The 26,612-nt window shown below is 39.9% G+C and overlaps 1 protein-coding gene across 1 annotated transcript in view; it reads left to right on the plus strand.

The window, feature by feature from the left end:
• cadpsa (Ca2+-dependent activator protein for secretion a) overlaps positions 1-26,612 on the plus strand; it is a 479,373-nt gene that overhangs the window by 251,679 nt on the left and 201,082 nt on the right. The window contains exons 15-17 of the mRNA XM_030723859.1: positions 12,782-12,883; positions 12,976-13,039; positions 13,617-13,740. Coding sequence (XP_030579719.1) covers positions 12,782-12,883; positions 12,976-13,039; positions 13,617-13,740 — 290 coding nt within the window. The remainder of the gene's footprint in view (positions 1-12,781; positions 12,884-12,975; positions 13,040-13,616; positions 13,741-26,612) is intronic.

A 26,612-nucleotide genomic window follows, 5' to 3' on the forward strand; every position in this document is an offset into this window, starting at 1 on the left:
AAATATTGGAGTGTTTTTTGATAATTTCTTTAAATTTGAGAAGCAAGTGAACACAGTTGTGAAGACCAGTTTCTATCAGTTATGACTAATTGCCAAAACAAAATCCTATCTTCCTCCAAAGGACCTCAAAAAACCTATTCATGCCTTCATCACCTCTAGATGAACTACTGCAATTCTCTGTATTCGGGTCTTGAACTGTCATCTCTCCATTGTTTGCAGTTAGTAAAAAATGCTGCTGCACTTCTTTTGACAGGTACTAGAAAGGATGATCACATCACTCCAATTATAGCAGGTTTACAGTGGCTCGCCTGAGGGTGATTGATGATCATTTTATATTTATTTCATTTCCAAATAATCGCATCAACATCTAATTGTTTTGTGGCCCATTCCAGCCTAGTGCAGGCCCACAATCTTGTCCCTGACTTCCCTTGATAGCTCTTTGGTCTTGCACATGGTGGTGGAATGGAAGAAATTGATCCTGTGGACAGGTGTGCTTTATAAACATAAGGAGCTGAGATGAGTATATTGAATGACTGATTGTAATCTGCGTGCCATCACAGCTGATCTGTGGGAGTCAGAATTCTGGCTGGGTTGTAGGGTAACAAATACTTAATTCTACAGTGGCCGTGAAGTGCAAACCACATCAAGAAATCAGTAGTCACAACTACAAATTTAAAAACACAGCAACATTAACAAAAATACAACAACATTACCAAAAACACAACGACATTAACTAAGCACAATTACAAATTACAAAAACACAACAACATTAACAAAAACACAACATTAACTAATCACAATTACAAATTACAAAAACACAACAGCATTAAAAAAAAACACAACAACATTAACTAAGCACAATTACAAATTACAAAAACACAACATTAACAAAACAGAAGAGGTAGGTTCCAGTGGGAAAACCTGGGAAATCGCTGACCGGACGATGCCACTTTTGGCTTTTGAACCAGAAGTTAGGGCATTTGCTCTTTCGGTGTTTGGATAGGCGGGAAGACAGTAGCTGTGTCCAAATTCAGGGGCCGCATCCTTTGAAGGCTGCATTTGTAGGCTGATTACGTCACATATCGCTTAATTGCAAAAAGTGCTCCACCGTTTTTGGAGCTGTCCGTTGCTGCTGCTCTACCAGCCAGCTCACCTCACTAGCTGTCAGCTGACCGGGCTATCAAGGCTCGCTTTAGCAGAGAGAACGCCCGACTGCTGGCACATCCTTTTCAAAGCCCTGCTGGCTTTCGCCGCTGATTGGAAGTTAAACACAGACATAACTCCCTCAGATGATCTCTAATGGCTGGTGTTTGGTTTATTTCAGCGTTTCATTTGTTCCTGAGCAAATCGGCTTGCCTGAAAATTAAAGTTAAGCTTTATAATTGGATAGATTTGTTCGACATTAATGTCTCACTTACTCACTTTTTTTTTTTTTTTTAATTACATCATACAGCTCACAACACGTCATAGCACATAGGGCCTTGGGGGGTAGGTATGTCACACAGTGGTTAGTGGGTGGCGCTGCCGAGGTGGCTCCACTTATTTGTTTACTGCTGCCTGCTCCTCAATTTTATTTACATCTTAGACACGGACTTGGGGGGGGGGGGGGGGGGGGGGGGGTGGATGGGTGCTGTTGTTCAGTGCGCATGTTACAACTAGCCCCCTCCAATTTTAATAGCACTGTAGCTTTCACACAGTCGTACACATTTCTCCCACTACATACACACTTACACCTAACACATCACCCCAACCATTTTGAGTGGGAGGAGGGGGTGGGCGGGTCTTCCCACACTTAATGTCCATGTATGGTCCGTGTGTATGAGTATGGGTGTGTGATTGGCATGTATGTGTGTGTATGAGTATATGACGTGTGTGTGCACGCGCATGTGTGTGTGTGTGTGAGCAAGCGCGTGCATGCGCGTGCATGCGTGTGCATGTGTGGACAGCTGGGCCTGGGTCTATGGCTTGCTGGGCCTTGGCCCCTGTGGGACACGGTTGCGGAGGGCAGGAGTTACCCCTGCCTACTGCTCCCCACTGATTGTCACTGCCGCCCCTGGGATGTGGGTGCCTAGGGGTCCTGGAGTGCGTAGCCAGATGTCTTGGCGTGGCTTCTGGCCCGCTCCCTTGGCGGCTGTGGCCTGGGGGTAGCTCAGGCCTCTTTTGCGTGGGGGGGGGGCTCTGCTGGGTGTCGGGCGATTCCTGGGCGCCTGGGGCCTCGGGGCTGCATTCTCGGCTCGTGCTGGGGGGACCAGCAAGCCGGGGGGTGGGCTGCTCATTGCCTCTGGCTCTCTGGGCTCTTGCCCTTTGACCGTGGGGGCTCCGTCTGGGGTCTTCCTCCTCTGGAGGGTGTGCGCGGTTGCCATTGCGATGTGTGATCTTCTGAGGTCCTGGTGGGCCATTGTCCAATCACCGATTTCCCAGGTTTTCCCACTGGGACCCGTTTTGTTAATGTTGTTGTGTTTTTGTTAATGTTGTTGTGCTTTTGTTAATGTTGTGTTTTTGTAATTTGTAATTGTGCTTAGTTAATGTTGTTGTGTTTTTGTTAATGTTGTTGTGCTTTTGTTAATGTCGTGTTTTTGTAATTTGCAATTGTGCTTAGTTAATGTTGTGTTTTTGTAATTTGTAATTGTGCTTAGTTAATGTTGTTGTGTTTTTGTTAATGTTGTGCTTTTGTTAATGTTGTATTTTTGTAATTTGTAATTGTGCTTAGTTAATGTTCTGTTTTTGTTAATGTTGTTTTTGTAATTTGCAATTGTGCTTATTAAATGTCATTATGTTTCTGTTAATGTTGTGTTTTTTAAATTTGTAATTGTGCTTAGTTAATGTTGTTGTGTTTTTTAAATTTGTAATTGTGCTTAGTTAATGTTGTGTTTTTGTTAATGTTGTTGTGCTTTTGTTAATGTTGTGTTTTTGTAATTTGTAATTGTGCTTAGTTAATGTTGTTGTGTTTTTGTTAATGTTGTTGTGCTTTTGTTAATGTTGTGTTTTTGTAATTTGCAATTGTGCTTAGTTAATGTTGTGTTTTTGTAATTTGTAATTGTGCTTAGTTAATGTTGTGTTTTTGTTAATGTTGTGCTTTTGTTAATGTTGTGTTTTTGTAATTTGTAATTGTGCTTAGTTAATGTTGTTGTGTTTTTGTTAATGTTGTTTTGCTTTTGTTAATGTTGTGTTTTTGTAATTTGCAATTGTGCTTAGTTAATGTTGTGTTTTTGTAATTTGTAATTGTGCTTAGTTAATGTTGTGTTTTTGTTAATGTTGTGCTTTTGTTAATGTTGTGTTTTTTTAATTTGTAATTGTGCTTAGTTAATGTTCTGTTTTTGTTAATGTTGTGTTTTTGTAATTTGTAATTGTGCTTAGTTAATGTTGTTGTATTTTTTTAATTTGTAATTGTGCTTAGTTAATGTTATTGTGTTTTTGTAATTTGTAATTGTGCTTAGTTAATGTGTTTTTATAATTTGTAATTGTGCTTAGTTAATGTTGTCTTTTTGTAAGATGACGTAGAATTTTGAATATGTTGTTGTGTTTATAAATTTGTAGTTGTGACTAGCGATTTCTTGATGTGGTTTGCACTTCAGGGCCACCATATATTTCACTCCAAGACATACAAATAAAATTATAACTTTTATGTAATATGTTTTCTGGGTTTGTGGGTTCCTGTCTTTCTCAGTTAAAATGAAAATACTGTAAAAATTAGAGACTGTTCAGTTCACTGTAAATGAGAAACTTACAAATTCAGCAGGGGATAAAATACTTATTTGCCCTCACTCTGGCTGGTTTAGATGAGGGAGCTGAATGGAGAGCATGCAGGAGGCACCCACTTGCTTACTGTGAAATCACGATGAAACTATCCTGATTTAATCACAATCCGCCACACTGACTTTGTCAAAATTGGTTTAAATTCCATGCTATGGTTGCTTAGGTAACCCTAAAATGTATTTACTACCAGGTCATTTGTCAGTCAACATTTTTAGAAATCTTCTCAGGTCCCACCTAGGTCCCGCCTTTGTGTCACGGTGGTTATTAAACCTGTGGTCATTTGATGTCGCTGAATGTCATTCACTTTTCAATAGTTTCTAGTCACCATGTCACTGCAAATCCCTGCCATTTACCAGTATTTGGAATTCTCATGTACAGCTCTACCAGGGCGGCCTTTGTCCTCTAAGCTCTGGCCCTCTAGTACTGCGAGCTTGAGGGGCCTGCACAGTATCTTAGCTTTTCCTAGGACTGTGATCTTCTCAACAGAGATCTCAGATGTCATTGGTGGTCACTACCCTGAGTGTTCCGATTACCAGAGGGACCACTGTTACCTTCAGTTTCCACATCCTCTCTGGCTCTTCTCTCAGCCCTTGGTATTTCTCGAGCTTCTCGTGTTCCTTCTTCCTGATGTTACTATTGCTTGGTATTGCTACATCTATCACTATTTCCTTCTTCCTCTGCTTGTCCACCACTATTATGTCCAGGTGGTTAGCCAGTTTGTCTGTCTGCATCTGAAAGTCCCACAGGATCATTCTCAACCAGCCTTGGGGACGTGTCACATCTTGGCCTTGGGACTTCTGGGCCATAATTAGCAAAGATGTTCCTGTATACTATGATAGCCATTTGGTTATGGGGTTCCATGTATGCCCTGCCTGCTATTATCATGCACCCTGGTATTATGTGCGGGATTGTCTCGGGAGCATCTCCACACAGCTTGCACCTGGAGTCTTGCCTGGTGTAGACCCCAGCATCTGTCAATCTTATGCTTAGAGCTTGTTCCAGTGCTGCCATCACTGTTGCGTCTGTACAATCTTTCAGTCCAGCTTTGTTCAGTCATTGGCAGGATTTTTTTATGTGAGCCACTTCTTGTACTCATGAATCTTTGTTGTTTCATCCTGGATAGTGGTTCTGACACTCCCTAGTCCTTGGCCTCCATCCTTTGATTTAGTGTACAGTCTAAGGGTGCTAGATTAGAGGTGAAACCCTCCATGCAGGGTCAGGAGCTTTTGTGTCTTAATGTCAGTGCCTTTGATTGCTTCCTTTGACCCGCTTATTATCCCAGCAGGGTATTAGATGACGAGCAGGACATAGGTGTTGATTGCCTGGATCTTGTTCTTCGCATCCAGGTGTCATTTCCATCCAGGAGTGAATGAGATATTGATTCACTGATCCTCATCACCAGGATCTACAGCAATGATATCAGAATGTCATTCGAACTGGAGAAGTGTAGTCAGATGGTTACTAAGAGAGGAAAAGTAGTCAGAACTGAAGGGATTCCACTATCAGAAGGCAACATCGCAGACATCGAAGACAGCTTTGCCTGTGTGTGGAATCCCACAGGCAAATGGGAACCATGAAGAGGCCACTAGGAAAGCTGCAACCTCCAAGTACCTGCAGAGAGTAAGGCAAGCCCTAATAAGTCAGCTGAATGGGAAGAACAAGATCTGGGCTATAACACCAATGCCCTGCCAATTCTCAGATACCCTGCTGGGATAATAAGCTGGCCAAAGGAGGAAATAGAAGCCACTGATGTCAAGACAAGAAAGCTCCTTACTGTGCATGGAGGGTTTCATCCCAAATCCAGCACCCTGAGACTGTACACTAAGTAGAAGGAAGATGGCCGAGGACTAGTGAGTGTCAGAACAACTATCCCAGACAAAACAACAAAGATCCATGAATACATCAGGAAGATGGCCACAAAGGGTCATGTGCTTAGTGAGTACCTCAGGCAGCAGAAACCCAAGAAAGAAGAAGAAGAAGAACAGGAACCATCATGGAAGGACAGGCCTCTGCATGGCATGTACCACTGGCAGATAGAAGAAGTGGCTGACACAGAAAAATCCTACCAATGGCTGGACAAAGCTGGACTGAGACAGGACAGAGACACTAATCATGGTAGCACAGGAACAAGCTCTAAGCACAAGATTCATAGAGGCTGGGGTCTATCACATAAGGCAATACCCCAGGTGCAGGCTGTACAGAGATGGCCCTGAGACATTTGACATGCAAGATGCTAGTAGGCAGGGCATACATGGAACGCCATAACCAAGTGGCCGACATAGTATACAGGAACATCTGTGCCGAATATGACCTGGAGGGTGGTTGAGAACAACAGAGCTAAGATCCTGTGGGACTGCCAGATACAGACAGACAAACAACCAAACATTGTAGTGGTGGGCAAATAAAGGCAGAAGGTCGAAGAGATAGACATTGCAATACCAAGTGACAGCAACATCAAGAAAAAGGAACATGAGAAGCTCTATAAATACCAAGAGCTCAGATAGGAGCTGGAAAGGATGTGGAAGATTAAGGTAACAGTGGTCCCCGTGGTAATCAGAACACTTGGGGCAGTGACCCCCAAACTGGGAGAATGGCTCCAGCAGATTCCTGGAACGAAATCTGAGATCTCTGATACTGAGCAGGACCCTTAAGCTCCCAGGCCTCTGGTAGAGGACCCGGGCTTGGAGGGCAAGCTGGGATTTATATATATATATATATATATATATATATATATATATATATATATATATATATATATATATATATAATAAATTCAAATTACAAAACAAACAAACAAAAAAGGCAGCATCCAGTGGACAGTTTTTGCAAGTCTAGTGAAGTTTGGCACTCATAAAAACCAAGGGCTTTTGAGGGGTTGATCCTGTTTCTCCTTCCTGATATGGCCTGCCCTGTTTTGTTCTAATTGCACTGATGGATAAAGAGTTTGCATATGCCAGTGCAAGTTGTTTGTGGAGCCTGCGCGATATGAAATTTTAACTTTGCACAGTCTGCACTCTGCCTGTCTATCACATTACAATGTGTCCAGGGCTGGACTGGTAATTGGGCGTACCAGGCATTTGCCCGGTGGGCCGACAGTCCGCAGGGGCCGATGCTGTTGGATTTTTTTTTCCTTCCCTTTTTTTTTTTTTCCTAAGAGACCGGCCCACAATTTAGAGGGGGCGGCCCATTGGCCCATCTTCAATATAGACAGTGGATGGAACCAATGAGGATATAGGATGAAAGTGGCCCCACCCCTTTTCTACATGGTGCCCTGTAACTCCTGCTAGTAGTTTCAGTGTTGAGCGCGTGTGTTAAAGGAGAGGCAATACAGAGAAACCGAAGCAGCAGAAAGGGGGAGCAGAGAAGTTACGTGCAAAGAATTTGAAGAATGTCTCTGTAGATGCTACAAAATGTACAAAGATCACAGACATGTTCACTGCTGTAGCCTCCACATCCTCTGTAACAGCAATGCTCCAGCAACAGCAGGCTGTAGGCAGAGCCGGCCCGAGGCATAGGCGACATATGCCGCTGCATAGGGACCTCTGACCACCAGGGGGCCCCCAAGCTCACCCACATTTGTCATGAAACTTTTTTGTTTTGTTTTAATTTTTTACAAATGCCGATTTCCTAAAAGAAAGAAGAGACTATTCTGTCTATATTTGTACACTTGTAACAACAGTAATTTAATCAGTAGGCTACACTCTAATATTTCTGTCTCAGAGAGATGCTGAAAAGCTAATTCATGCATTTATTACTTCTAGGCTGGACGATTGTAATTCATTATTATCAGGCTGTCCTAAAAGCTCCCTGAAAAGCCTTCAGCTGATCCAAGAGTAGAGTACTGACAGGGACTAGTAAGAGAGAGCAGATTTCTCACATATTGGCTTCTCTTCATTGTCTCATAGTACCGTATCACCCCAATAGAGCACTCTCAGACTGCTGGCTTACTTGTGGTTCCTAAGATACTTAAGAGTAGAATGGGAGGCAGAGCCTTCAGCTTTCAGGCCCCTCTTCTGTGGAACCAGCTCCCAGCTTGGATTCAGGAGACAGACACCCTCTCTATTTTTAAGATTAGGATGAATGTTGGGTTTTCTCTGTAATTATTGTGGGGTCTTTACCTCACAGTATAAAGTGCCTTGAGGCGCCTGTTTGTTGTGAGTTGGCGCTGTATAATAAAATTGAACAGAAAAATGTAATTGAAAAGCCTGAAACAATAATGCATCCTAAAAAAATTAATAGTCAACTTTAACCTTCCAGCATTAATAACGGTTAAGTTCAGGGGACAATGAAGTGGTATGAAGGGGGTCCCAAATCAGATCTTGCTTAGGGCCCCTTCAAGGCTTGGGCTGGCTCTGCTGTAGATGAAGATGGGGAGAGGAGCAGCCAGAGATGCAGGTGTTGGAAACCAAGGGACAGAGTGAGCAGTAAAGTGTAGTACATAAGCAGGATAATAGAGGGACTTTGAGGTGATGGAGGTAACATTAGCTGTATTACATGAGAATGATGGGCATTGGCGATTGATTAGTATCAATATTTATTGGTATTTGCATACTTCCCAAAATCTGGCAGCCACAGCACCTTAAATCTGATAAAATAGCAAACGGTCAAGGCCGTGAAGTGTTGCATGAGCAGCAAGTGTCCATTTTAGGCTACATCATAGCATTTTAGATGTTTAGGTTAAAGGTGTGCCGAAAGGCTGCACAGTAGTTTGAATTTGCAGCCTCTATGCTGATTAAACATGTTTTTAAAAGTACTCAAACAGGTGAAATAACAGATTTTAAAACTGCTGAATGATAAGTAAAAGCTTTGCAATTTAAGCATTACTAAAGTAAGTGTAAAAAAGTAGAAAAGTATTACTAGTAAAAGGTATGCTCACATTGAATAAGAGTAAGACAGTGTCAAATGCTTTTAAGACATAGTTGCGGGCCGGTCTACACTGTAAACCCGGATAAGTTGAATCTACTTAAAAAAACCAAGGTAACTCATTGCCTTAAATTTTTTAAATAATGAAACAGTTTATTTAACTCAGCCTGTTAAGTAAGCACTACTCCATTTCCAGTTGAACTAAATTGTATGTTCTAATTGACCAAACTTATCTTTTATAGTTCATGAAAAAATAAAATGTCTTTTGATCAATCAATTCCCCCTATCCTTTTCATGGTTGTGTGGGATGGAGCCTATCCCAGCTGACAAGGCAGTAAGATGCAGGGTACACCCCGTACAAGTCACCAGCCTGTTGCAGGGCTGACACAGACAACCATTCACACCTGTGGGCAATTTTAGAGAGACCAATTGACCTAACCCCAGTAACTGCATATCTTCAGATTGTGGGAGTCCCGGTCTAAGGTGGAATTGAACCCAAACTATCAGATAGCTTTTCCAGCTGTGAGGCAGCAGTGCTAACCACCACACCACCATGCTGCCCAGTAGCACAATTATTTTTTACAGTGTTGAACTGTGTCTGTTTAAAAGTTGGTCAATAAACATGATAAAACTCAGCCCTGCTGAATGCTGGTACATTAACATTTACAAATAACATTTGTCCATGGAAAAATAAAAAACTATACGAGAGAACGTTGTGAACAAAAACTCTGTCTACTATTCCAAACAGCAAGAGGCCTGGGCCAAGCCGGAATTGAACCCAGACCTTCTAGATTGCATGCTACCTGTGAGGTAGCACTACTAACCATCATGCCACCATGCAGCTGTGTGTTGATCCAGTCTGTTAAAACTGGTATAAACTAGATTTTTAGCAGGTGCAAAACTTCATGATATTGAGTTGTTTGAACTCAAACACACGATTAAAATAAGATAGACCATCAAAAAGTACAGTCTACTCAGCATTAACAAGTAATGTTCACATTCTAGGCAATTTTAAGTAATTTGAACTCAATATTTTTAAGTGGAATCAAAATCTGGGTTTACAGTGTAAGCCAAAAATGCCAGGGCTGATTTTTTTGTCCCAGTCCAGCCCTGAATGTGTCCAAACTTTGTTGTTTTCTGTCACTCATTTTCCTCAACATTCAGGTGTATAACCTCTATGTAAAATGCAACTTCCTCTAGCTTATTCCTGTCTCTGAGCGAACTTTGCAGGAGCCTCTCCCTCTCTCGTGTTTGTGTACATACTGTGTGATGTGTCTGTAGTCCCTCCTCTCCCGCTCAGCGTAGACACACAGATGCAAAAACAATGTCGGACTCTGTAGTTTTCTCTGGGCCCCTCCCCAATCAGACCAGGAGCGACATGTTTAGCCGCATGTTCTCCTTGAATTGCTGGGTGTCAAAAAAAGCATTGCCTGCTCCTAGATTACCAAAAATTAGCAAAGAACTATTTAAGCATACAGATTAAAAAAGAAAAAAGCAATATAACATTCTCAACTGCACCAAAAAGTAAAACAGTTAAATGTGGAGGAGGATTTGCAGCAATCTTCCACTTCAGCTTATTAATTAATCAAAGGATGAGACAGAGTTTTAATTCATTTGAAACTCTGACTCTTAGCCTTGTCCACCCTTATTGGCAAATTCAAAAACTTGTTTTATTTGTTAATATCTATTGTCCACCTGGGCCTTACTCAGAGTTTCTGTCTTATTTAATGCTCAGTTCAGGTAAAAGAATTGAGTGGGTGAATTTAACATCCATGTAGATGCTGAAAATGACAGCCTCAACATTGCATTTAATCTATCATTAGATTCAGCTGACTTCTCTCAAAATGTAAATGAGCCCACCCACTTTAATCATACTCTGGATTTTGTCCTAACATATAGCATAGAAACTGAAGACTTAACAGTATTCCCTTAAAAAACCCCGAAAAGCCGTCAGCTGATACAAAATGCTGCAGGCTTAGTACAAACAGGGACTGGAAAGAGAGAGCAGATTTCTCCCATATTGGCTTTTCTTCATTGGCTCCCTGTTAAATCTAGAATAGAATTTAATATCCTTCTTCTCACATACAAGGTCTTGAATAATCAGGCCCCATCTTATCTTAAAGACCTCATACTACCAGCACTTCGCTCTCAGACAGCTGGCTTACTTGTGGTTCCTAGGATACTTAAAAGTCCCTCTTCTGTTGAACCAGCTCCTAATTTGGATTTAGGAGACAGACACCCTCTCATTCCTTTTTTATAAAGCTTATAGTTAGGGCTGGATCAGGTGACCCTGAACCATCCCTTAGTTATGCTGCAATAGGCCTAGGCTGCTGGGTGCATTCCATGATGCACTGGGTGTTTCTTTTCATTCACCTCTTTTTATTCTGTTTAAAACCCACGCTCAACTAATCATTATTTACTATTAATCTCTGGCTCTCTTCCACAGCATGTCTTTCGTCCTGTCTCTTTCCCCTCAGCCCCAACCAGATACGGCAGATGACTGCCCCTCCCTGAGCCTGGTTCTGCCGGAGGTTTCTTCCTGTTAAAAGGCAGTTTTTCCTTCCCATTGTCGCCAAGTGCTCGCTCATAGGGGGTTGCTTTGACTGTTGGGTTTTCTCTGTAATTACTGTAGGGTCTTTACCTACAATATAAAGTACCTTGAGGCGACTGTTTGTTGTGATTTGGTACTATATAAATAAAATTGAATTGAATTGTAGGTTAAAATATAAAAATTACCAGTTGTGATTTGTGTGTGCCCACTTTCTTAAGGTGATTTAGAAGTTTAAAAAAAGTTGGGGTGGCTGTGGCTCTAGGAGTAGAGCAGGTCTTCCACTAATTGGAAGGTTGGTGGTTTGATCCCTGGCTGTTCCATTTTTGCATGCTCAAACATCCTTGGGCAAGATACTGAATCCCAGGTTACTTCTGATGCATGTATCAATGTGTGAATGTTAGATAGAAAGCAATTAAATGTAGAAAATGCTTGTTTGTGTGAGAATGAGACATGCTGCATGACATGCTTTGAGTGCTCATGCAGTGTACAAAAGTGCTATATAAGAACCAAGCTGTTTACCATGCCACGAGGCTCCTTATGCACAGTTTTTGTGCTGATTTTAATGTCAAAAAGGATTGGAACGCTGCAGTTACTGAGTTAGCAGAGCTTTGGCAACTTTTACGCACTCTGGGCCTCAACACTTGGTGACCCTGCTCAGTCCTTTTACATGGTCTGAGTTGGTGTGGTTCCTAAACATTTACAGTAGATTGTGAAATATCTGTGAGGGAATTCTTGCATTTGAAGTACTGCAATGTGAAAGCAGCTCAGTGTGTTATTGCCTAATTGCCTGCTTCAGTTATAGGCACAACTACTTGATTCTGGTTTGCCAGTGGACGATGTGTCAAGTTCCTATATGTAAGACATTGTGATGGTTTTCACCCACCCCGTGTGCTCTGAGAGCCTTTAACTCAGAATGTTTTTAATAGCATAAAGATAAAAAATTACATGACTTCATTAATTGTTCTAAAGTTATTGTCAGTTAAATAACCTCATTATGAAGGATGCAAATGGAAGCTTTTTACAGATTATGTTGATTTTATATGGAATGATCCTGCTATGGAAAGTTGCCTCAGTTACAGATTAATTTAAGTTTCAATTTGGTCCTAGTGTAAGTCTAATCCTTCATCTATAACTGTTTTAATTATAAACCTTTTAGAATTTTAAGTCATTCTGAAATAGGATGGCTCAAATGGCAGTTTTAGTCTGGGACCAGGCTATGTTTTTTGTAAAACCGGACCTAAAGCATAATTTTGCTTTAATCTAGGCATCATCTGTTAGACTTACTTATGAATTCTAATTAGATGAACACCATTTATTTAAAAAATATATAAAGAATGAATAGATTTTATGGGTCAAACAATAAATACTGGGTGATTTTTTTTTCATTTCAAGAGCACAAGCTAACAAAAAATTAAATTTATTTCTGAATCACACATTAGATGAAAATTCTCACAAATTCCAGGTATAAGGATATGCTAACACAATTTTTCGTTATCTGAATTTACGTAATACATGGAAAATATAGGTATCTTGACATTTGTGATGAAAAGCTCAACTAGGGAGATGGTAGAAACCTTCACTGCAGTTATTGCAAAGACTTCTGTGTTTCAGGCCTGACGGTATTGGCACAGTCACTTTTGAGGAGAAGGAGCGTTTTGAGGAAATCAAGGAGAGGCTACGGGTGCTTCTGGAAAACCAGATAACACACTTCCGGTAGGAAACATTGTCTCAACCATGTGCTGAGAGATTGTCAAATTGGACTGTTGAGGGTTAAAAAAAACAAAAACATTTTTCTCCTTCATCAGGTATTGTTTTCCGTTTGGAAGGCCAGAAGGAGCACTGAAGGCCACTCTGTCCTTGCTTGAAAGGGTAAGTTACTTATAGCACAGAACAATACATATAAGACTGCATACCTGCTTTGTGGTCACTCTTTTTGAATGACCATACAACCATACAATACTGAACCTCCAATATTTTTCCAATGTTGATCTTTCTACTACTTGTAGATTTGCCAGGTTTCCTTTAATGTACTGGAATAGATGCTGTTTACCTTCACAAATTGTGCACACTTAAACCTGCTGAAGTCTGCAGAAATGTGCCTTGAAACAATATATATTAGCCAAACTGTCATCTTTTCTTGAAAATAACCAGAATGTTTTGGAGCGAAAGCCTAACAAACTGTTGAAAACAATGAATGTTGAAAGTAATAATTAAAAAAATCTCAATATTAAGTCAACTAAATCTAAAACATAATGGGACATATGGAGTAATTTTGTCATTTAGGCCTGAGGACATGTTTTTTCAAATGTACATTTGTGCATCTTGTACTGAAAAGCATTTAATATTATCCAGATACACATCAAACATTAATATCACTTGCAAATAAGGTAGGTTTTGTAAGTTCTTCAAAAAAAAGTTAACAATTTTGCTGTGTCTTTTGCATAAGGTTTTAATGAAGGATATTGTCACCCCCGTCCCACAAGAGGAAGTCAAAGCTGTGATCCGTAAGTGTCTGGAACAGGCAGCTCAAGTCAACTACCAGCGTCTGTCAGAGTATGCCAAACTTGAAGGTACGTTATTACTCTGACAGTTTATTTGTGTTTGTACTAATGTAGTAAGAACACAGCATAGGAACCCTGTCTTGATCTACTAGTAGTAGTAGTAACATTTATTGTCTATTTGGAAATTCCATTTGCTTCTTGTGGCAACTGTCAGATAAATACAGTCAAATGAAGAATACATCATATTTATAGAAGAAAGAAAAAGGAATCAAACAGGAAAGAAAAGAAATATACATTAATATGGTATTCAGAATCATCACAGACTTCAAGTGCAGTATTGAGGGGATTTTTTTCTTAGTGGGGCAGGGCATTTAAAATTAAGGTTACGGTATGTGATTAGCGTTGATAAGCTTATAAAACACTGAAGTCTGATTATAAAAAGTAAATTTGACAAAACAAACCTCAAACAGTGATAAACTGTAGAAGTCAGGGGTCTACTTCTCATTGGTTTTGCAGGCATTATTTGAAATGTTGCAACAAGAACAGTTAAAGTGAAGCTGTCTAATGCATTATATGGAAAAAAGTATTGGTCGACACTTCTTGATCTTTGAATTCAGGTGGTTTCTATCCCATTGCCATAGGTGTATATACTCAATCAAAAGTGGTATGCTAGGTGACAGCAGCCATTTATTTTTTCCTTTATCCTATTTTACTAGGACATTTACAGTAAGTAAAAATGCATTCAATTCAGTCTTGCTGACTTCTTACACCATACCTCAGCTTCTCTTTCAGCTGAGTCCTACATGGCCTCTCTTTGGCTTGCCTGGTAACTGAGAAGATTTGTCTTCTTCCCCCATCTTCCTTCCACACTCAGTTTTCTGCTTTCCATATTTTTCTGCATTTTAATATCTTCTGTTTGAAAAGAGAAAGGCCAGTAAACAAGACATGATGAGACTGTCGCTTGTGGCAGGAATTTTATTTTATTTTTTGTCTCTTGCATGGTGTGGGTTTTCTGTAGTAGGCATCACAGACATTGCAGACCCCTAAAACGATGAATCATAAACTGTGTTAGAACACTCCCCTCTCCTTTGTTTTTGTTCTTTATTGTTGTTGTTGGTTTTTTTTTATTTGTTATAATTCTTCAGAATCTGAAGATGATTTTACGTAGTTTTCATCTGCTATATGTGACCCTAAACATCTGACATTAGAATGAAGGGCTTATTTTCAGTGCAAGGCAAAGTTAGCAAAGCCAAGTTGCTATGGTTACCCAAGCTTGGTCATGTGGTAGAGCTCTAAGATGTCAACGTTATTATGAAGTCTTTCATTTTCTGATTTATCATATAGTTACCAAAGATTTTTATTATTTCTTTAAAGTTCCAAAGCCTAAGCCTTTGCTTGCCAAATACACTAAATAAAACATACACTAACTATACAACAGCCCAGCAAGTTAGCGTATTCATTGCTGTTCAGCGCTGAGCTAGTTTTCCCACATTCAATTTTTCTTCTGAAGTAGTCTACAGTACCTATATTTTTTATGTACTAAGAACAGATATTATTATTCTCAGGATACTTTTTATACACAGAAATCAAATCTAACAATCCTGTTTGATTACATTCATGTAAGATGCTGAAATATATCTGAAATTCAAGTCATTAACTGCCTTGACTGTCAGACACAGTATAATGGAAATATTTGAAATGCATTCAGATAAGATCAGGTGGAAGATGTTCATTTAGGTCACCGGTGATAGAAACACAAGACAGCAAACAAATAGCATTTCCCAAATTTTCATTGTTCAGTTAGCATTAATGTGTGTAAAGACCCAGTCACACTGTTGAAGACTCTGAGGGACCTTGGAAAGTTGTACAGAGGAATATCAAGCAATCACACCTTACTTGCATACTGGTGTAGTTATTTTCATATCTGAGAAAAAAATGCTGATATCTCAGATTTTACCCCTGCTTGGCAGGTTAATCCAAAGTAGACACCATAGCCAATCCCTGAATCTACCTCACACACAGTTGATATGGTCCACGCTATGTCTATCTCTCTTTGAAAACATAAGTCCATCCTGACTTGTATCAACAACGCCAATTTTCTCACTTTGACACAGTTCCCACCTAGCTACAAACATATTCTGGATACTGTGAAATATAAGGGTAGACCAATAAGACATTTTGTTCAGTTTGGTCCTCAACTTAGGTATTAAATGTGAGGATTTAATGGCATATTTGTATGAAAACACTCAAATATGCTTTGTCTAGCATTCTAATTTATTAAGTACTTGCCATATTTTGTTGATGTCAAACTAATGGCTCAAAGGAAGACTGCACTGTTAATTCTAAGTGAAATGCCAACTGACCTTTGATCAAATTTTGCCATTGATCCATCCATCCATCCATCCATCCATCCATCCATCCATCTTCTTAACTGCTTATCCAACATTGGGTTGCAGTCGTGCTGGAGTGTATCCCAGCTGAAAGCTGAGGCTGGATAAACCCTGACAGTTCACTAGTCCATGACAGAGCTAACACAGAAAGCTAGACAACCATTCACAACTTCAGTCAATTTAGACTCCCAATTAACCTGACATAAGAGAGAAATCTTACACACGCCCAGTTAGTTAGCTGAAACAACTGTTGTTCTGATTTGGAGCTATATAAATAAAACTGAATTTAACTGAATTGAATATGCAAAGTTGTAACTGTACTATTTGTAAAACAAAACCTTAACACAAATAAGTTTCCAAAGCAAACAACAATCGGTCAAACTATCAATTAACATCCCTCAGTTATAGTCGCCACATGCTAAAAAAGTAAAGTTTCATGACCTATATTTTTGCATTTATAACACAGGGGCCACAAGATGAGGGATTGTAACTGAATCAAAAGTATGTAGACTCAAATCATATGTAGTATACATAGGGCTCTCAGGGACCTTGGGGATCTGGACCCTCTAGTATACCACATAGTTCTGATTCATTCACTGACAATGCATACAAATTTCAAAATGATACATATTGTGCCTTTCATACAATATATGGTTAGAAAAGTACACAAAGTTTCAATTTTCTTGCAAGATATTGGGGGAAATGTAAGATAATAAATGGTAGTACAAAATATCATATTGGTCAAACCCTAGTGACCACTGTGCACGTTCTCTCTGACCCTGGCCTTTCGCATGCCTCGGTATCCTCCCTCTTTCTTTATAGGGAAAAAGAGAGAGATGTATGATCATCCTGTCTTCTGCTTGGCCTCTCAAGTGATGGATTTAACAATTCGTGAGTACTTTCCTCCCCAGCCTAAATAAATGCTTTTGTTTTTTTCTTACAAGCAATATGCACGCAAACAACCAGAAGCAACCTCAAACTTTTTGTCATCCCTGTTGTTCTGATCTGTAACGTTGATTGTTACACTTTTCTTAATGTGTTCTAAGCCCTGTTTGTCACTAAAAACACTTTCTATTCTTTCTGTGAGCTTGTTTTCTGTACTGCCTAAGATTGCCTGAATTTGAATGCATTTTTACTTTGTTTATGTGTAAATCCCTTTAGTTTTAAGTTATTAAAAACAAAACCACCAAATTGTTGTTGAAAGGGTATCTTGTTTAGGTCTTAGTCCTTTGAGGGAAACATCTCTGATTGTGAAAATATTGCATTTGAATGAAAACCTTTGAATGAAAACACCATAAAATGTTGATACAGACTCCATATACTTCATGTACACTTACCAGCCACTTCATTCACTTGTTCAATTGCTTCTTAACACAGATATCTAATCAGCCACTCACATGATAGCAACGCACTGTATTTAGGCATGTAGACATGGTCAAGACCAGGGGTGCCCATACTTTTTCAGCTTGCGAGCTATTAGCAAAGCTAGCGTGGTTTAATGCGCATGCGTACGGTGGTAACGAAACGGATGGATAATGGTTTATGATCCATCTTCTACTTCTTTTAATGCCGTGTAATCTACATTTTTTCCCCAACTTCATTGGGAGTTCCGTGCGATCTACCTGCACCCCTTTTGCGATTAGGGTTTAATCCCGGGATCCGGGATTCCCGGGAAATGCGATCAGAACCATTTCCCGGGAAACGTTAAGACGGGAAACTGCGAAAAAAGTCGTGTGAAAGAAAAGAAAGCTTCAGAAAATATTGAGAGAAGGGTTCGTTTAATGCAAAAAGCATTACTCTTCATTTCAGGCACGTTTAGCCTCCGTTTAAGGCTTCAGCCTTCATCTCAAGCGTTTTAATAGAGGTATTACACAGTTGTACGTTTTTCCTCTTTAATTTGTTGAAATCGTAGGCAGTGTGTTTAGCCTAAGGTATTTTGTATTATATAATTTTATATTATATATTGTTATATTGCATTATATAGCCTATAAAATATGCCTGCCCTGAACAATAAAGAAATATCTGTTTAACTTCGAGTGTTTCTTTTCCTCGTTTGCAGCCGCTTACTAACAATCATGAATTAGGATACGGGCCTAATGTGTGAAGAAAGTATCATGAAATAGATTACTTTAACATATTTCGCTTTTAAAATGGAGTTGAGTAAAATGTATATTTTTTAGGCTTGGCGGCCAGTTTTTCAAAAGACGATTCACAACGAACCTACTTTAACCCTTAGACACGGCGTTATAAATTTGTTGTTGCCAGAATGGCAATGACCAAGTCATAGTGCATTACTCAAGGCCCTGTGTTATGTCATATTATAGTGTAGTACGGTAGTTAACTTTTCAATGACTATTACAGCATTCCACTGGTGGAACGGTGTGCATTGTGGACAGTGGAAGTAGCTGAGCCTTTATCAATGCTGTGTGGAGATGAACCGTATTGTTTTGCACCAGCAATTGTAAAATAGCTTGGTACAATGCAGGAATATTCAAATTATATTTGTTAAGGGAGTGTTGAGGAACGATACAACACCGTATAGCTGTAGGTTTTATTGCATTAATCAAGCCAACGTTGCCCCCTACTGGGCATAACAGGACATAGCTGGAACGCTACCTCTACAATATCAAAATAGGTTAAGCCCGACACAGGCTACAGAAGGCCTAATTAAAATTAAAAAAAAAAAAAAAAACTTTTTCCCGGGATTCCCGGGAAATGGCTCGTCTTTTCCTGGGATTTGATTCATGTCATTTTTGGGAAAAATATTAAACCCTACTTGCGATCAACCAGTAGATCGAGATCGACGTATTTGGCACCCCTGGTCAAGACAGTCTGCTTAATTGTAAACTGAGTATCAGTAAGAATGAGACTTGAGTGATTGAAATGACATTTAACATGGTATGGCTGTTGATGCTAGATTGGCTGGTTTGAGAAATTTTCAGAAAATGGTGATCTGTTGCAATTTTCCTTCACAACCATCTCTAGATAAAGAAAAACAAAAAACAAAAAACAAAATTCAGTGAGCGCCAGTTCTTTGGGCCAAAATGTCTGGTTGATGTCAGAGGTCAGAGGAGAATGGGCAACAATAACTCAAATAACCACTCGTTACAACCTTGGTTGTAACCACTCTGTTCAACATATTGAGAGCACAATATGTTGAACATTGAAGTAGATGGGATACAGCAGCAAAAGACCACACCAGGTGCCACTCCTGCCGGTTTAGATCAGGAAACTGACCCTACAATTTGCATGGACTCACTAAAACTGGACAATAGAAGATTGGGAAAAAAATTGTCTGGTCTGATGAGACTTGAATTCTGGTGCAACATTCAGATTGTACCTGTACAGGATTGGGGTGGCTGTAGCTTCAGAAATAGAGCAGGTTATCTACTAATCGGAAGGTCGATGGTTCGATTTCTGGCCACTTCAGTCTGCATGCCAAAGTATCTCTGAGCAAGATACTGAACCCCAAGTTGCTCTGCAGTGTGTTCATTGGTGTGTGAATGTATGTGAATGTTAGACAGAAAGCACTTAGGTGTAGATAAAAGTGCTTGTATAAATCGGTGAATGAGGCACGTTGTATAAAAGTGCTTTGAGTGCTCGAGTACAATAGAAAAGTGCAATTTAAAACCAGTCCATTTACCTGAGACCCCTTGTTTCTTATTTTATGGTCTTTTGTAGTTATGTTACCGTTATTGTTACTGTTTTGTTTAGTTATATTGCTTCATGTGTTCCCCTTATGCATTCTTAGTTAGTTCCCATTGCTTTACACCTTATTTCTCCCTGTGTTTCATCCCAAAGTGTTTCCCCTCTGTGTGAGTTTCTTTTGTTTAATTTTCATAGTGTCTGTCTCCCTGTGCCGTGACTGGTCTGTGTCCTCTTGATGTGGTGCCAAGTTTGCATTTGTGAATCAGTCTTCTCACTTCCTGTTTTATTTTGACATCCCCTGTCTCTTGTGCATTATGTTTTGTTTTACTTCCCTGAGTCTTGTTAGTTATTCTGTTCACCTGTTTGCCCAGGCTGTTTCCACTCATCCCTCATCCCCTCTTTGGATTTTTTGTCTCGGTTTTCCCCTTGTTAGATGTCAGAGTCTTGTTGTCTTTCGTGGCAGCGTTTTGTTTCTGCATTCTCCAATCTTTTTTGTATTCCCTCAGTTTCCTCCCAGTTCAGGTTTCCTTTAGTTTTGTTTTCTTCTTTTGGTTCATGTATTTATTTTGTTCAGCCACAATAAAGCCTCGTTGTGTTTCATACCTCCACCTGCTCCTGCTTCCTGCGTTTGGGTCCTCCCTTCCTCCACAAGCCACACAGCACTGCTTCCACGTATCGTGACACCATTGTAGGGCTAGAATTTGCCAGTAAGTTCCAATTTGAAAGCATAGATCCAACCAGACTTGTATAAACAAGGATAGTGGTGTAATTGTCATTATCCTGGGTCTGTGGCCCAGCATTTTTTGTTTTGGACTTTCAAATTTTATTATTTAATACTGTTGTCATTCATAGTTTCCTGTAGTGTATGAAAGTTTTGAGTTTTTTATTTTTCAAGTAATGGTATTTCCTGGTTGGTTTATTTATATTTATATTCACTGGTTTTAGTTTTACATCTAGTTCTGTTCATGGTTATAGTTTGATTTATGTTCAGTTCCTTGAGATTCTATGCATTCCTGCCTCCTTTGTTGTCTGTGTCTCTGTGATTTGTTACTTCTGATTTTTATTGTGGTAGTCTTTTAGGCCCTTGCCTCAGCATAGCTCCTGTCACCTACCAACCGTGACAGCACAAAGCACAGCTCTGGAAAAGAAGCTGGTATATAAAGGAATAAAGACGAGTGAATGATTAATTTACAAATATACTGACAGCTCTCCAGTACAACATTAAAGTTAAATAAACTATCCAGTTATTAAGCTTAACTTTAATTTCAGCCAAACCGATTAGCTCAGTGTCCAAGTGTCCATTTTACCTCCACTGCCATCACTTTTACAATGTTTTAGGTGAGAAAGTGGAAACCTCAATCTGCTTGATTTATCAAGATATTGCTTAATTGCCAAAATGCACCAATATTTTCAGACATGCCTATTCCCGCTGGTCTAACAGCCAGCTTGCCTTGTCAGCTGACCATGTAGTCGAAGCTCACTTTATGTGGAATGAACGCCTGGCTCCTGGCCCCTCATTTTCAAAACAGTATATATACATTTTATTTATTATACTCTCACCCATATAATGCATACTGTGTATGCATTATATGTATATAGTGGTTTCTATTCTGTTTAATTTCATTTGTTTTATTCATCTGTCTTCTCTGTACTGAGCTGCTATAATGCACAAATTTCCCCGTCATGGGATCATTAAAGTTTCTCATCTTAAATGCTGAAATAAACCAAACATCAACCGTTAGATATCATCTGAGTCACTTGTTTGTGATCCACTCCCATTGAGTGGCAAAAACCAGCAAGGGTTTTGAAAATGAGGTACCAGGAGTCAAGTATTCATTCCACATAGTGAGCATTGACCACCTGGTCAGCTGACAGCTGGCAAGGCAAACTAGCGCGAACGGGCATGTCTGAAAATATCAGTACACTTTGGCAATTAAGCAATATCTTGATAAATCAAGCAGATTAAGTCTTCCACGTCTACATTCTCACCTAAAACATTGTAAGTTTATTTTATTTCACAGAAACATGAATATTTCAAACTTTTTGGTTGCTGTCCTTCACCATTACCACTTTTGTTTGAAAAGTTCCCTTAATGGATTTGGCCCGCAATGAATCTTGAGATAGGGTAACCCATGAAGGATACACCCAACATGTTCTTCGTCTCTGGGCAAAAGGACACATTTGTTGGCCACATTTGAAGCAGGCTTCAAATTTGGACAGCCTGTGTTACCTTGCTACCTGGCCTTCAAATGCAGCTTATGAAGGATGCAAACCCTGAATATGGACATACCTTCTGTCTCTTGTGTTTAGTGTTTAGTTTTAATTCCTTTTTAGTCATGATGTTAATTACCCTTAGCTGTGTTCCTACATGCTACCTTCTCCCTTGTTAACATGTAAGTGTATATGCTGTCTGAGTCTCCCTTGGCCCATTATCATGTTCTTGCTCATGGTTCTGTGTTTCTCACCTCCATGTTACCACTTTTCCTGCCCTGCTATGCATATGTTTATTTTTGTGGTTTACCAGCAATAAAGCTGAATTTAGAGTTTACGTTTTGCTTCCTGGGTTCTGCTTTTGGGTCCACATTGTGCCTGCCACACTGCCTCATATGACAGAATGGAGCTGAAGCAGACTGATCAGATCTTTCAAGACTTAAAGGCAATGACTGAGTTCTATTCAGATAAATAGGGCAATAAAAATATGTGCCAGGTTGAGAAAAAATTAATTCCTAACATAAAATTACTTAAATAATTTAAGTGCACTCCAAGAAAAACTGGGAATTTAATCATTAAAGCAAACCATCAAGCTCCCAACATTAGTCATAAAATGCAAAAAAAAAAAAAAAAAAAAACTTTTAAAGTGCATAATGATGATCATCACAAAACTTGACCCATCAGAGCCTGTATTATGAAACAGGATTTGGGCTTATCCAGTTTATCATGGTTAACCATGAGTTTTTAGCATTATGAAACCCATTCACTTCTTGTTGTGTTGAGTACATTGCCATGATAGCTTTAGCTGCAGATGCAACCTGCATCTGCAGGTTATGGTTTTTTTAAGAGCATTTAGTCTTTGTCTTGTCCTGATTAGTAGTAATAAATATAGATTCCTAGACAAAATTTCATTCATTGATTTTTATCCTATTAGCATACAATTTTATATTTTTGTTCTATAAGCATTAATAAATTAAATTAAAACAAGGCATCTAATTGTATTGTGGACCTTATATCAATATTGCACATTGTTTACATTTGAATTCTGTTTTTCTATATATTCTTTGCTTGGTCTCAAAACATTAAACACCACCAGGGCTACAGATAAAAGTGTTTCCCACATTTTGCTGTGGAGCTGGAGCTGCGGTATGAGCATTGCTAAACTTTCCGCCACTGAGGGGGAAAATTGCCTGCCTCTGTGCCCACGCCTGGTGACGCCGTACCTCAGTGTCACCCTGTTCAGAGATTCTAAGAAGGCTCGGAACACTGAACTAGGGATGCCCCGATCCGAAATTCAGTATCGGTATCGGTCCGATTCTGGCCTAAATTACTGGATAGGATATCGGAAAGAAATAAAAAAATGCAATCGAGACTTCCGGTGGCGAGCGATGGAGTAGGCAGCAAATCGTAGGCTCCCGACAACCTTTCGTTCTTTAACTGTCAATACCCCGTTTTATGGCATATAACTGTTGATACTAAACATATTAGAACTCAAGGAGGCACTAAGGTTTGGTGAATTATGTTGAAACACACCAAGGGTAGCGGAAAGGATCAGACAGTGGAGAGCTCCTCCGCCGGCGCTGGAGCGGCTAACGAGGCTAGCAGAACATTGACCGCAACGCAAGTTGCGGATTTGCTTGATAAGTTCCGGGAAAATCTGGCAGCCGTCTTCAAGTCTTCATTCGCGACCCTGAACAACAAGCTGGACACGATTCAATTGACTGTCACAGGGCATGGACAGCGTATCAGTGACCTCGAGTCTAATGCTAACGATGTTAGCCAACGCTTGCAGCAGCTCGAAGCTTCAAGTTCAAATCTACGTGAGGAAAACAGGCTGCTGAAGCTGAAACTCTCCGACCTTGAAGGAAGAAGCAGACGCCAAAATATACGAATTGTGGGTCTACCAGAGTCTGTCGAAGGTCCACAGCCTACAGCCTTCTTTTCTCAGCTTCTGCTGGATGTATTTGGGGACCGGGTTCTGTCGTCTCCACCCGAGCTTGATAGAGCGCACCGCATCCCCGTGCCGAAACCGGGGCCGGGCGGACGCCCACGCCCAGTCATCATCCGTTTTCACCGCTTCCAGATCAAAGATTTAGTGATGAGAGAGGCGCGGAAATGTGGGCTGTGGAGTACCGGGGCCACAAGCTTCATCTTTATGAGGATTACAGTGCTGATGTGCTGAAGAAACGAGCTGAATATCGGGACGTCATGGCTCAACTTTACAAGAAGGGACTCCGGCCATCTCTTCTTTTCCCGGCGAAGCTGCGCGTCACACTCCCGAGCGGTGAGAAACGGTGGTTGTCTTCAGCTTCTGAGGCTACTGATTTTGTCAAGTCCTTGGAAGAGGACCAGCATGAGTTACCGTGAGTCGGGGTGTGTCAAAGCGGCTCGAGTGTATTGGCATTTATCACTAACTGATTCCGAGTCGACCGCTTCCTGATGTCTGCTGTTTAGCAGCTGGTTCATTGCTGAGTTTATTAGTCTTGCATATTGGTTGTTTGCATTTGCCCTTCAAGTTTTACAGGGGTTTAGTGTTATTGTTGTGTGGGATTAAAGCCTTAGTAAGGGAGTTATAATATTAAATGACATCGTGGAGTAGTTGTGCTGTAGGGGTTGCTGTTCTTTGCAACCCGCCTTTTGTTTTTCATGTAAGGGGTTCTAAGACGGCAGGTTTTTTTTTTTTTTTTTTTTTTTTTGTCTGTTTTGCTTGGTTGGTTGTGTTTTTTTTGTTTTGTTTTTTGTTTTTTTTGTTTTTTTCCCTTTTATGTTACCCTTTCCTCTCCCCCAGGCCTACTCATTATCATGTTTGTCTTTTTTTTTTTTTCTGTGCAACTGATAATAGTAGATGAACAGTAATGTTACTTTCACTAGTTGGAATGTAAAGGGGCTAAACCATCCAGTAAAATGAAGAAGGTCCTTTCGTGTTTGAAGCAGCTCAGGTCTGGGGTAATCTTTCTACAGGAGACTCATCTGAAGGATCAGGATCACTGGCGGTTGAGGAAATGTTGGTCTGGGCAGTTTTTTCACTCTAACTTCAGTGCAAAAGCTAGGGGCGCTGCTATTCTAATTAATCGAAATATCCCTTTTGTTGCCTCTAACGTCTTCTCAGATAAAAATGGACGATTTATTATTGTATCAGGCAAACTTGGTAATAAGCTTGTGACACTTGCTAATGTGTATGCACCCAATTTTGATGATGTTCAGTTCTTTCAGAATTTTTTCTGCCAACTTCCGGATCTGAATTCCTGTTCTTTAATTTTGGGAGTAGATTTCAATTGTTTTATGGATGCATCACTAGATCGTTCCTCCTCTAAGCCTGCCTGCCCAAATAAATCTGCCACATACATTAAATCCTTTCTTCAAGACTTTAGTATCACTAACCCATGGCGTTTTTTGTATCCACGTGGTAGAGACTACTCTTTTTTTTCACATGTACACCACACTTACACCCGCATTGACTACTTTTTTATTGACAACCTGTTACTTTCAAATCTTAGATCTTGCAGTTATGAAAGCATTACAATCTCTGATCATGCCCCTCTTGTTCTTAAAATGGCATTACTGGACACTGATTTGGTGAAAAAGCACTGGAGACTAGATCCTTTATTGCTTGCGGATGAAAAATTTGTTACATCAATTTCTTCCAAAATTAAAACTTTTCTGAGCGAGAATAGAACACCGCGTATGTCCTGCAAAACAATTTGGGAAGCCATGAAGGCTTTTCTGAGGGGAGAAATAATTTCATATGCAGCATTTAAAAGAAAATCTGTTATACAGAAACAAAAGGATCTCTCTGATCAAATATTGAGCATAGACAGACAATATGCACAATCACCATCGCCTTCATTATATAAGGAACGATTGAAGCTACAGACTGAATTTAATATTATCGCTACTCGTCAAGTTGAAGGCTGTTTGATTAGAAATATGAGTGACTTTTATGAGCACGGTGAGAAAACTGGTAAAATCTTGGCCAATCAATTGCACGGCCTTAGAGCCAAGCAAATAATACCTGGTGTAAAAACTGACAATGGGAACACTTTATCGAATTCTAAAATAATCAATGATCATTTTAAAATGTTTTATTCAAAGCTGTACACACCTGAATCTACTGCATGTTTGAGTGATATGGAGGCATTTTTTAGCTCCCTTAATATTCCTTTACTGTCTCCAGACTTAAGACAAAATCTTGAGGACCCTATCACCCAGGAAGAAATTAAAGCAGCTATATCATCCATGCAGTCTGGAAAATCGCCAGGGCCCGACGGGTTCCCAGCAGATTTTTTTAAGACATTCTCAGGCGATCTCTCATCTTTTTTGCATTTGGTCTTTAATGATTCGCTGGAATCTGATGCTCTCCCTTCCACATGTTATCAGGCCTGTATCTCCCTGCTGTTGAAAAAGGACAAGGACCCATTGGATTGTACATCTTATAGACCTATATCTTTATTAAACACGGATGTCAAGATACTGGCTAAATTGCTGTCCCGTCGACTAGAAAATGTCCTCCCTGCTATTATCTCTCCTGACCAGACTGGTTTTGTTAAAAATCGCCATTCCTTCCACAATATTAGACGTTTGTTTGACATCATCTACACATCTAACGACTGTGTGGCAGAGTGTTTGATTTCCATGGATGCTGAAAAGGCATTTGATAGAGTTAATTGGGATTATTTGTTTTTTACTCTGGCG

The sequence above is a fragment of the Archocentrus centrarchus genome, unplaced genomic scaffold (genome assembly GCF_007364275.1).
Source record: "Archocentrus centrarchus isolate MPI-CPG fArcCen1 unplaced genomic scaffold, fArcCen1 scaffold_29_ctg1, whole genome shotgun sequence".
Lineage (NCBI taxonomy): Eukaryota > Metazoa > Chordata > Actinopteri > Cichliformes > Cichlidae > Archocentrus > Archocentrus centrarchus.